Source organism: Strix aluco, chromosome 3 (genome assembly GCF_031877795.1).
Source record: "Strix aluco isolate bStrAlu1 chromosome 3, bStrAlu1.hap1, whole genome shotgun sequence".
NCBI classification, from domain to species: Eukaryota; Metazoa; Chordata; class Aves; order Strigiformes; family Strigidae; genus Strix; species Strix aluco.
In genome coordinates this window covers 91,450,049-91,463,030 of record NC_133933.1, presented here as the reverse complement: position 1 = coordinate 91,463,030, position 12,982 = coordinate 91,450,049, and the positions used below count along the sequence as shown (strand labels likewise).

General features: G+C 43.6%; 1 protein-coding gene across 1 annotated transcript in view; it reads right to left on the bottom strand.

Moving 5' to 3' along the window:
- GABRR2 (gamma-aminobutyric acid type A receptor subunit rho2) overlaps positions 1–12,982 on the bottom strand; it is a 42,863-nt gene that overhangs the window by 23,800 nt on the left and 6,081 nt on the right. Inside the window, exon 2 of the mRNA XM_074820767.1 lies at positions 8,416–8,522. Coding sequence (XP_074676868.1) covers positions 8,416–8,522 — 107 coding nt within the window. The remainder of the gene's footprint in view (positions 1–8,415; positions 8,523–12,982) is intronic.

Genomic DNA, 12,982 nt, shown 5'->3' with positions numbered 1-12,982 from the left:
TTTACTGCTCAATTTCCATGCCTGACTGAACACTAATCACAGATTAAAAAAACATCAGCTGAAAACCAAACACAAAAAAAACAACAAACAGAATGCTGCCAAGTTAGTATTTGTCCCTCTCTCCTGTTCCTCCCCTATCTGCTCTTGAAGATAAAATACTATGTCTACGTTCTTTTCTTTTTTCATGTTCTTGCACCAAATGCTCAGTTTGGCTCCCAGATAACCAACAGTTATCTCATTGCAAGGCCAAAGTCTAAGGCTCAGTCTGGAGCTGCCATGAAGCTTTATTAAACTCAAAATATAGGGTGTTCAGTGTAAAGCTGGATGGTCTGGAAAGCCCTTGAGAAAAGAGGTCTGAGGTTAGGTGTCTTATACATCAGTGAAACTGCTTTTACTTTTTTCTTTTCTATGGTTAATCATGAATTTGAGGGATGATAAAACATTGAGTATAATAGAGAGAGGGAGAAATAGTTTGAACTCTGGACTCAAATGTGAAGTTCTTAATACAGACAGTATGAAGATGAAACTGTAAAATTACTTATCAGTGGAAATATTTATCCTGCCTTTCTTGGGGAAAATCCTACTACAGTCATCAGGAGCAATCACTGCTTTTCCCTTCTCCCTGCTCCTCATTCAGCACCTGGAGCTGAGGTGATGAGAAAGCACATAAATAGCAATGAGAGTACATTGAGACACCAAGAAGACCCTTTGGAGGAGGCTTGGACAAGAGGCTGAGCTGAGCAGGGAAGAGTGGATGAAGATCCAGAGGGGCCAGCCCAAATGTTTCTGCCTGGGAGCTAGTGGTGGGAATCAGTTGATCACCAAGTCCTGTTCTAGGCAATAAGCATAACTGATAATGATATTTGCATATTCACTTGGTCTATCACTCTTCAACACTTCTACTACGATGCAGTTTTACAGAGGCATTTGATGAGAGCAACATTGTAAATGCATGCAGTGTCTGAAGCAAACCAGAAGCCCTGTAAAAAAATGCCCTGTTTAAACCACAGAAACAAACCCTGGGTTTCCTTAAAAGTCATCTTGGCTACAGCACATACCATTGAATTAACGGCTGTTGATCAGTCACAGAAAGATGTCAAGAGATCTTTGGTCTCACTAATCCTTTGAGTCAGCTGGGAACTGCTAGCTTTTTAATCGTGTCTCTCTGGAAACTAAACTGTTGAACCACTGGCGGTCCAGATGCTTTGCCAAATTCCCCATCAAATGCCACTAGGGATGAGCAAACAGAAAAAAATCTCGTTATTGAAAGGGAGCAGAGGATGAGGAAGGTGCAAATGGGAAGGGAAAAGAATAGCTGAGATGGTATCTGACACATTGAGCAGATAGACAGAGGACAAGTAACTTAGACTATAGCATTAAAAGCACAAAAGCCCTCATCAACCAACTTTTCCTTGTCATAAACAATATTTTATCAATATTCGTGTTTTTTCAGAGAGAGGAAAACCAGAAGGATCAGCTTGGAGAATTACAAGCAGGAAAAGACCTGAATACTGTAACACTGGAGAAATCTCAAAGCTCAGGCTGCTCTCTAGGATGTTCACTGCTGGATGGAAAGCTAAATGAATCCACATGAAATATGTGGATTTGGCTGAGAAGAGGAAGCAGTGCTGCTCTGCTCAAAGACTGCAGACCAGCAAATCTTTGCAGTTCATACTTTAGGGTCTCTGAAACATGTCAGCCAAATTAATGGAATTATTCAAATTAAACATGAGATCAAGTATTTATAGATCAAGGTCTAGAGAGAAATTGCATAACCTTCAACTGAAACATTTCTTCCAGAAACAGCAAACACGTCAACATCAATCATCTCCATCACTGTCCACTGCAATATCTTGCAGAACTGAAATTCTAATTCAGCAGGACTGATACAACCAGATAGCAAACCCTGGACTCTTAAAAAACTTCATAAAAGTCACAGACTTCCACAGAGTTCCACACAGAAACAAAGCCACAAATAAACTATTCCCCCTTCATCTCAGACACAGCAGAGCAGCAGCTTCCAAGCAAACACAAGATGCTCACACAGTCATTAGCAAATTCGACATTATAGAAACTGGAAATGGAAAACAGGAGCTTTTCCTTTTGAAGGAGATATTTATATTTGCATGTTGAGAGAGGATTTAAATGCCCTGAAGCACAATCCGAGGCTGATGGGAGTGCTTCTGCTTTCTCTCTTGTATTGGGCAATATCCATTAGTCCCACAATTTCTGCATAGGATTTACATGTGACATGGTAGAGCACCCTTGAACCTTCTCACTGTAAAGGTACTGCCTTCCAAAACTGCATCAGCAACATCTTATTTCTGCAAATTCCTGCATGTCAGCGTCCTTGCCTCAGATCAAACTTGGATATTAAAAAGATACTCAGGGACCAGTCTGTCAAGGTGTTTGTGGCTTTATGTCTTTATTCCTTTGCCAAATTCACAACCCGGTGTCCTGAGAATCAGCGGTGAGAGTGCTCCCTCATTTCTTTTTCTTCTGCAGTGAGCTGCTCTGTTTTGTGACCAACTCTTCAGTGAAAGCCATTACACATTTGACTTAGGTGCTGCATATAGAAAAGATGCTGTACAGAATACCTTTAGAGAAGACCCACTTTGCACCTGCATTCAGTGGCTGTACAAGTAGAATAGGTGGACCCAACAAGTCTCCATTTTGCATGGGTTCTGACACCAGGAAGACTTTGTGGCTTGTTGCACCTTGCAAAAATTCCAGTTTAAATACTAAACTCTGTCCCAGGTTGTATGGGACATCTGCTCTGCAGCTAACCCCTCCAGGGAACCCAGGAGGTTTCCACAGGTCCCGTTCAGGAATGACTTCAGAAGGTGCCCAACATTAAAGCCTGTTGCATCCCAGTGTGTCTCAGTACCTAAAACCACCCACTGAGGAGCAGCATGAAAGCTGCAAAGGACCAGTCAGTTCCTAGTCAGAAACAGGTACTGGTCACAACCATGGTTTTTATTTTTTAACAGTGGAGCAGGCTTTGGAAGACAGGGAATAACGTGCTACCATGAAAATGCCTGGAGCCAGTCTTCCACTCCAGCTGAGACTAAAGTTTTGTGACAGCGATTTCAAAGGTTCATTGTTTTTCTCTGAGACAGTCTCTCTGTCCCCTCATCTATCTTTGAAGGAGTGAGGCAGATGTAGTCCCTGAGATAAAAATATCTACATGGGAAACAAACAGGTTTGAGACTTCTTTGCTGCCAGATACATTTGCGCCACCCAGAGAGGCTTGCCAACGTCCATGAGGAATCCATGTCTGCAAGCTGCAAAACAGTCTTCAGTGTTTCTGCTTGTATATATGTGTGTGTATATATGTATTTATTCTTTTTTTAATGTATGTATATATGTCTGGGACCTCTTAGTGTGGGCAGCTTCTGGGCAGTCACCACCAGGATACACTCATCAGCTGCTACATGACTGCAGAGACCTTTGTTTCCCCTCATCTCATTGAGGGAGAAGCAAGTTTTATTCCAGCCCTTGATATGAACCCTAAGTGAACTACTGATGCTTCATTCACCCCACCATTCATCCATCCTGACAAAAACACTGCCAAGAAAGGGCAGCAAGGACCAGCTGACGTTAGGCTATTAAGCTATGAAGAAATAGAATAAAAGTACAGCATTAGGCTGTTCCTCAGCAAAGAAGATACAGCTATTTTAAGTATCAACTAAAGCTGCTTATTCACAGACTCCCTGTAAAATACGAGATGTCATAGATGAAATGCTTAAAATGGATGTTTAAGGAAGGCAGCAAACCAAACATTTACATAATCTTTAAATATTAATATTTGTAAATAATACCTGAACATCTGCTAGCTAGAACAAGGTCACTGACATGGACATAACTGCCTAAGGGTCATAACAAACGCAGTCTATTTTAGCTTATGGAGGCTACTTTGAACATCAGCAAAGCAAAAATTTTTGCCATTACCACTGTTACCACTGTGCTTGTCTCTAATGGCCTGAGAGCAGGCAAGACAACCATGCTTACTGGGCTGTTAATAACACAACTTATACAACATTTGCTTGCTCACTTGCTCTTTACAAAGATACTTTTTCTTGAAAAACTCTTCAGCTTTCTCTAATGTTTTTCTTCCCTTGCACGTTGCTCTGTCCAGTGGACACAGCTGTGTTGGGCTGGCAGCTTGCTGACTGTCCCCTGCAGACCAGCAAGAGTCACCGTGGCCACAATAAAGCAGCTACAGACCCCATCCCCTTTTAGCTTAAAGTCTAGAAGCTGTAGTCTGCTCTACCAAAAATGTTGAAGGTTAACAGTTGCCTATTATTCCACTAAGCTTGGTAACCATCATTTCTGAAGTATTGGGTTTCTTTGTAGTCTAATGTCACTCACAATTTCCTTATTATTTATGTTTTCCACAGATGAGTTGCCTTTCCCACCTGCACCATAACATCACAGGTCCAATGCAACGCTGTGAAGCTGGACTCTCCATTAGACTATGGCCCTTGAGCTGCTCCCAGAGAGCAGAGAGGGTCCTAGGGCAGCGACCAGCTACAGTCACATGTGTCCCACAGGCTGCTCTACTCCGCTTCTGCAGTACAAAAGCCTTTTTATCTTAACGCAGGTCAGACCACATCAGTTTGACTGACGTTGTCACAGCAAAACCTGGAAGGACTCACAGTGCATAGCAAATCACTGTGACTGCCTCACCAATAACATTATAGAACAAAATACAAGGATTGCCTCTTACCAGACTTCTGTTTTCTTTCCTTTATACTTTTTTCCATCAGGCTTATCACCTGTCACTAAAAATACACTGCATAATTCTGCAGCTGTGCAAGAACCTGTAGCACCTGAGCTATCTCTGTACATATGAGTCATGCTTTCCAAGGCTGGAGCCTCAACAAAGCTGTTGCCATGTTTCGCCCCTTATCGCATGCAACTTCAGCATAACTTTGCTAATATCCCACCTTTGTCCCAGGTAGCTCTGCAAGATAAGGAGGTTTTGAGCAAAAATTAAAGAAACACCATGTTTTCCTTTATAAATAAAGTCACTTTCTCTCTGAAGGCTGTTAGGCTATTTCTCAGTTATATAAATGTTACTCCAAGGTTTTAGGCTCTAGGAGTATCCTAATGATGCAACGAGACATAGTATGGGAAAACAAGACAAGAGGGAGATTACAATGCAGTTGCATTAGCAGTGGAAGACTAGCTGTGTAACTATGTGTGTCTATTCAGTGTGAACTGTGCACAAAGGTGTTCCTCATGGGCTCTGTGACACTGACAAAAATAGTAAAAATTTGGTCTGTTTACAGAAATACGGTGCAGTGGTGACACTGGACATCAAAACCTGAACCATCAGCACAACAGAACAAAACCCCTCAGCTTCCCCAAAAAGCACAGGCGTCATACCCTGACATACATCCATCTAGGAAAAAAAAAATCACAGTGGCTCCCCAGCTATCTCTAACTGAGTCGAGGGAAGGAGTCCAAATCTCCTCCCAGAGAAGCCTTGCCACGCCACCCCATCAAACCCAGGAGCCGGCAGGTCTTTTGGCCTCTGATTCCCTCTCTGATGCTGACACTGTTTTCTGCCTGCTGAAGGGAAAGCCTGATCCCTTCCCTTTGGGACCAGCAGAGTTTGTCATTGACTTCACTGGCTGGGAAAACCACATACTGTTAAAACCAGCTCTATTCAAAATTGAGTCACCAAGATAACTAAGGATCCCATAGCTGCACTCTCTCTGAGTTGGCTATTTTTCTCTGTTTGTTCTACTCCCTTGTATTTTAGTATGATGAAATACGGCTTGGATGGCCACCCTCAGTGAGACTGGTTTGGTGGTGACAGCTGTCTCATGAGCATTTGTGATTCTCCTCCTTCCCACTGCCGTAATTTACAAGCCATGCATGGTTCTGTCCACGCAGTACCTGCAACTGCATATGATGCATACTGTATCTGTCCTAGGGGCCACCAGCCTGGGGTCCTGTGTGCTTTCAAATCTGAGCCTGCCTCTGCACTTTGCTTCTCCCCTCTTGCTTGCTTCAGGAGAGCTGCTGGAACTAGGACACTGACTTCCACCATGTGATTAGGGGCAAACAGGAATGATCTTCAGCACCAGAAACACTGTCTTGTCTTCTCTTCTCTGAAGGAAAAGGAAGAAATCCAGCACAGGCACCAGCTTTGCATTGAGGAGTGAAAATGGTCATCAGAGGAAAATGTATTTGCAGCCAGATTATTATATGATAGTGGTTCCTATCTGAATGTAGGAGAAGAATAAAGCCAAGAAAAAGCTACTGCTCCAGAAGGAACCACAGGAGCTTTCCACATATGTCTCTTTTAAGGTTTTGGGGAGGGAAGAGGAGAAGGAAGGAGGATCTACAGGATGGGAAGCAGGGGGAACCTTATGAGCCTATAGCAGGACAGGGCATACCTGGTATTTAGGGACATATGTATACATTAGTGAACTCACTTAACAGAGCATGATATCTACTTCTCAGAGTCTAGTCTTCTGTTAGGAAAGGTGAAGCATACCAAATTGGCAATCCATCTTCATGTGTGTCAAACCATCTGCAACCTCCTACCCCCCTTCAGAAGAAACATACAACCTACTGACACAAATCCATGATAAAGCAGTGCTGTGCTGGGCAAGCCATGTGGGATGACACATGATCACTAACATCTATGACGGAATAGCATGCCAACAAAGTAAAGCCAGACCGAAGTCAATGGATATCCAGCCAATACATCACAGATCCAGGCTTTGCAGACAGTAGCAAAGTACTGTCTGAAATGTGAGACGTGCTTGAGAAGATCAGAAGAATGAAAAAGAGAAGCCTAAAAAGTCAGGTAAAGAAAACTAAGACCAATAAATAAACAAGCAAATGGGACATCGAGCCAACAAGAAGGCTGACTGGACAAACCCAACAGCAACTCTCTCCCCCTGGAGCCAAGAGGATGTAGGTTAATCCATGAAATAAATCTCACAGTTCCTTGGTCTTTTCATCTTTCAGAGGTCATATTCCTTCCCAATTCTACCCTGTTGAAAAGCTTACCTTCCACAAGAAGCAACCTGGCAGGAGAAGAAATACCACCAATAAGCCATAATCTTCCTTTCCGTAACCAGACAGTGGAGCAGCAGTATCACTCTCAAAGAGATACCCATCTGGAACAAGTGACGGACCTGAAGGCAGCTCATTCAGCATCAGTTTTACAGATGATTCAAAAAGGAGCAGGCATGTCCAGTGCCTCCAGAGCCAGCTCCCAGACTTCAGCCCCGAGCTTCAGCTGCACACCTGGGCTTGTCACATGTGCTGACACCAACCCCAGGGAGATTTGCCTGTGTTCCATTCAGAGGACAATTTAAGGCAAACTATTCAACCCTAGAAATAGCAGATCAAGTTTACCGCTGATGATCAAAAGAGTTACCTCCAACAGGCAGGATGGATGGCAACCTGTTAGCAAATTACAGTGTGGGGAGAAAAAACACTGGTGATGACACATTTTGGACTCTGGAGTTTGGAGAAATACAAACTGTGAGCATGGGGACAGCACTGTGCTGTGATCAGCACATCTGCACTGTGGGGTAAGAAACATTCTTCCAGCTACTCCAGGAAAGGGCAGGTCAGAGAAGCTCTGTTCTATGGACTAGGTGCATAACACAAAACACCCATGTGACCCACTGGAAAGGGAGATGCTGCACATCATCCTAGAACGCTGACTGACAAAGGATTCAGTATTAGTCATTTAGCAAAAGCTGAAGAAAACACTGTCCTTAGTTCTGGAGGGGCTTGGTTATTGATCTAATCAGAAGAATGATTTCCATACTGGTATACCACCACATTTTTTATTCAGCAACGCTCTTACCTCTACAGTAGTGAGCCTAGAAAGATCAGGCAAGCACATTTCCTGTAACTGGGTATGACAGAACGCAGAAGTGAAGATGATGGTGGCCTCCTCTTCTGCTCTTTTGGTTGCTTTAGAAAGTTTGAGACAAGATTTTATCTGGACAAAAATACTCAATTTTCTCCCAGCAAGGATGGGATGTGATCCACCTAATGAATTCTTCACTTTGCAATTTGATTATGTCAGCTGAAAAGCTCAGTGCAACTTCACAGCTACAAGTGAACATTAACACCTGCAACTTGTTCATCTTCTCAACAGTGAAATACTTAATGGGAGGGTTTGTCCTGAGCTCTGGGGAACACTAGCCAAAAAAGAGACAATTTCAGAAATAGGAAGGAGTGTAGGAGCTGTACAGAGGACTATGAGGTGAGGATGAGGCTTCTCTGAATTGCCTCGAATATCTCCTGAAGTCACCCAAGTCCTTTCCCTTCACACTGGTGCATCTGGTCAGAGGCTATTTTTTTAATTACATGATTAATTAGATAATTTTTAATTAGATGAGCATGAAATCAAGAGAACCATTTTATTCTCACCTCCAAAAGCCGGCCGCATGGTGAAGTCATGGTTGTTGACTCTCAGAAGCTGCTCCGTCTTTCCTTTCCAAGTTTTGGTCACATCATGATTCTTCTTATAGATGCGACTGCAACAGACAGCAATAGCGTTGGTCTACCATCCCTGCGGCACTCTGGGGACAACTTCTGCCAGCCCAATTTCAGAGCCCTGGGAGTGGCGGCCTGGCGGGTTCAGCCCCATGGAGGCAAGCGGGGTTGCTGCCAGCACCACGGCATAGGCCAGCATGGCAGCCCCAGCGCTGCTTCTCCACAGCATTAACTCAAACCTGGCCCCTGCTGTGGGCAGCCCTGCTGTCTCAGCTGGCTCCAAGATGGACATGATACTCTTTCCACTTCGGACACCACGGCTCCAGGGGAGGTACCAGACTGAGAGCACAGCATCTCACAGAGGAGCCAGGATGCAGCAACCATGATAGAGCAAGCAACAGTAGAAGCAGCTGACTCTGCCCCACACCTTACCCAGCCAGGACTTGGCTGGTTACCAAGGCAACATTATCACAAGAAAGCTCTTTTTGACAGTGGTCACGCAATGTCATACGCTATTCTGAGACTATCTGCCCCACAAACATCAGCTGAGTACCAGCAGTTTGTGTGGACAGAGGGCTCACTTTGCCTTTTGAATTTAACGATGACAAAACCATACTTTTCTCTCCACAGCAGTTGGAAAAGAGGCAGTTTATCTAAAGAAGTCAGTAAGATCTGCAATCCTTCAGTTTTCTGAATATTAAGGGGGAAAAAAGCCTAACTTTTTATTTGAGAGGTCACACAACATTAGAACAAGAATGACAACAAACCCCTGAGAAAAGCGTAAGAGTCACTAAAATGACATAACTAAACAGCAGACAGACAGATACTGCATGCACTTTCGGAAGAAAATCCAGATCAGCACCCCTGGTGTTCCCCAGCAGTGCAGGAAGGACTTGGACCATGAAGATTCCTCAACCCCTTGGCTCTGGGCATAAGATATGACAAATTTGTAAATACTGCTGCAATTAGCTGTTTCTCAGCAAATTCCTAAAAGGAATAATAATAAATAGAAGGAACTTTATACAAAAGGGTTGAGATTCATTTGCCTGTGTGGGAGAAATATTACTGGCCAGTAAAGAACAAAAATCTTGGAGGAAAAATAAAGGGATTACTCTAATAAATACAAATATGAGGATGAATTAGGCTAAAATAAAGGGACTATTCTAATAAATACAAATATGAGGATGAATTAGGCTTAAAATTTTGGTCACAAATTCAGAGTTTAGAAAACCATCACCACACGCAGAAATGTGGCTGTGGAAGCGTCATGGATGTGCTTTAAGGTTATTAAAATACAAATCATTATGAGCATGAGTAATAGGAGCATGAATCGCAAATCAGAAGAAAAGTATCCTCAGATCATTCAGTTCAGAAAAGAAATGGTAAAACCTAAGGGGCATTGGTAGCTGCTGCTAACATTGATAACCTGTTTAATAAGGAGGTGAAAAAGAAGCAACAAAATTAAAATATTTGTATTAAATGGACGTTTTGAAGGAATGTAAGTCCTTGTGCTCCAGGGCACATGCTACATAGGAAAATTTCGAGTCACTTCACTTTGGGCTCCTGTTTAAATCAACATGTCGGAGCATCTCTCTCCCTGCTGGCTGTAAAAAAGGAGCCAGCTGGACAAAGTGCACTCCCAACATGGCTGCATTAATGTTCACCTAAAAGCAGGGGGATAAACCCAAGCACAGCCATTAATGGGAATGATTGGAGGTAAAATTTTAGCTTTTAACTGCTTGCTGCAGCGGAAGGTTGTGTTTCTTTGCAAAGGTTAGGGCTGCTGACAAAGCGTTCCACTTCGCAGTCTGCAGTATTGCCTCTGCTCCTGAAAAGTTGTAAGTGGAGAAGAATGATCTTCCCGTGTCTGCTTGACTTTAACCATCAGGAAAAGGCCTAAGTACCAGCGAATGTTCGATCAAACCTGTCTACTCAAAGAATGGATGAAAAAAAATCAAATTAAAAATCCAGTAAAACTTTGGATTGCATGCTGTATGAGGAAAGAGTATGGAAAACCCTGATGGTATTACAATGCCATCTGTAAATTGATGGCACAGCCTTACTGAAATGCCAAGCTCTGATCAGTTCATTTAAAAATCATCAAACAGCAAACAGCACACAAGAGAGTTGTTAAGAACAAATCTGGGGCTGCAGAGGCTTCAGAGGACTGGCTGGGGACACCGACACTGCCTTAGGAAGAAAAAAGACATTTTTCAGGAACTTCCAGAGCCAAGGGTTGCATTTAATAGCCGGCATTTAATCATCAGTTCATGCCCAATCCTTCAGGTACACGATAGTTGATTCAGAATTTACAGAGGTCTGTCATTTAATTTTTAATCAATTTAATCCATTCACAAAGATTTGTGTAGAGCTATTTTTAATGACAAGCAATCTACACAGCCTTTGAAATGTATAACAACTATTTTTGTCAATGTAATCCAAAAGCAAGAGCAAGTTCAAAAAAACCCCATTCCTTATAACAGTAAGTGACGTCAGCTATGCTGGTATCGTCTGATCCTCTCCGACACGTATCCCCTGGCACCCCCACACTGTCTGGCATAGGAAGTATCTCACTATCTGCAGCAAAGGTGAATGCAGCTGCCAGTGCCTTTGCAGAGCTGAAGGATGCACTGAACACTCCTGCCCATCGGGTGCCTTTACTGACAATCTGATCACCGGTATCTCATAAATCCTCCCTGATGTACTTACGGTCTTTAGCACTTCTGATTATAGATTTGTCAGGGTTTCTTTCAGCTTTATGCATTCTCTGCAATTCACCACTATTCATTTAAAGCCACCCACCTCCCTTTCTCTTTTTTTGTCATGTTTTTATTTAATTTTATTGCTGTTTACACTTCACTCAAGTGGGATGAGTTTGATAAAACTGTCTTTTGTGAGGACTTGCTCCTGTTTACAGAAAAGAGAAGGGGACAAGTATCTCATTGAGCTTCTGTAAGGGCTTCTCCATTATTGCCCTACAGTTTTTTATATTTTCCTTTACAGTCACTTTTATTCAGAATTGTTCTCAATTGCATAAAATACATCCTTTTTACAATCCCAAATAGATCAAAGAAAATTAAATTTGGGTAGCATGAGAAATCAGGTAACAGCTCAGCAAGACTCAAAAAAGCAACAGGTATCTATTCAGATATTTGGACCTTTCTAGACCAAGAAAAAGAAAAAAACCTGGAAACAGTCCTCATGCTGTGGGTGTAAGGCAACGGCCAAGTGATAAGCCTGAAAGGAAATGTGATCTCCATATGGAGCATGGTCCAGCTGCCACTAGCCAGGATCCAGGAGATTTCTGCACCTCCCTCTGGAGAATTCAGCATTGACTTTGGTGACAACAGGATGGTGTCTCATGGTCATGGGACATTGGCTCCAATTATCCAATTTCCTATCAGGATCTGGAAAATATTTCTAAAGTTTCAGTGAAAATCTTCATAGAATGATTTGGGTTGGAAGGTACCTTAAAGATCATCTAGTTCCAACCCCCTGCCATGGGCAGGGACACCTTCCACTAGACCAGGTTGCTCGAAGCCCCGTCCAACCTGACCTTGAACACTGCCAGGGAGGGGGCAGCCACAGCTTCCCTGGGCAACCTGTTCCAGTGTCTCACCACCCTCACAGTAAAGAATTTCTTCCTTATATCTAATCTAAATCTACCTTCACAGAATCACAGAATCGTCTAGGTTGGAAAAGACCTTGAAGATCATCCAGTCCAACCATTAACCTAACACTGACCATTCTCAACTACACCATATCCCTCAGCACTAAGTCAACCTTACTCTTAAACACCTCCAGGGATGGGGACTCCACCACCTCCCTGGGCAGCCCATTCCAACGCCTAACAACCTGTTCTGTAAAGAAATACTTCCTAATATCCAGTCTAAACCTTCCCTGGTGCAACTTGAGGCCATTCCCTCTTGTCCTATCGCTTATTACTTGGTTAAAGAGACTCATCCCCAGCTCTCTGCAACCTCCTTTCAGGTAGTTGTAGAGGGCGATGAGGTCTCCCCTCAGCCTCCTCTTCTCCAGACTATACAACCTCAGTTCCCTCAGCTGCTCCTCGTACGACATGTGCTCCAGACCCTTCACCAGCTTCGTTGCCCTTCTCTGGACACGCTCAAGTGATTCAATGTCCTTTTTGTAGTGAGGGGCCCAAAACTGAACACAGTAATTGAGGTGCGGCCTCACCAGTGCCGAGTACAGGGGTAAGATCCCTTCCCTGTCCCTGCTGGCCACGCTATTTCTGATACAAGCCAGGATGCCATTGGCCTTCTTGGCCACCTGGACACACTGCTGGCTCCTGTTCAGCCGGCTGTCAATCAACACCCCCAGGTCCCTCTCTGACTGGCAGCTCTCCAGCCACTCCTCCCCAAGCCTGTAGTGCTGCTGGGGGTTGTTGTGGCCCAAGTGCAGCACCCGGCATTTGGCCTTATTGAAACTCCTACAGTTGGCCTTAGCCCATCGCTCCTGCCTGTCCAGGTCTCTCTGCAGA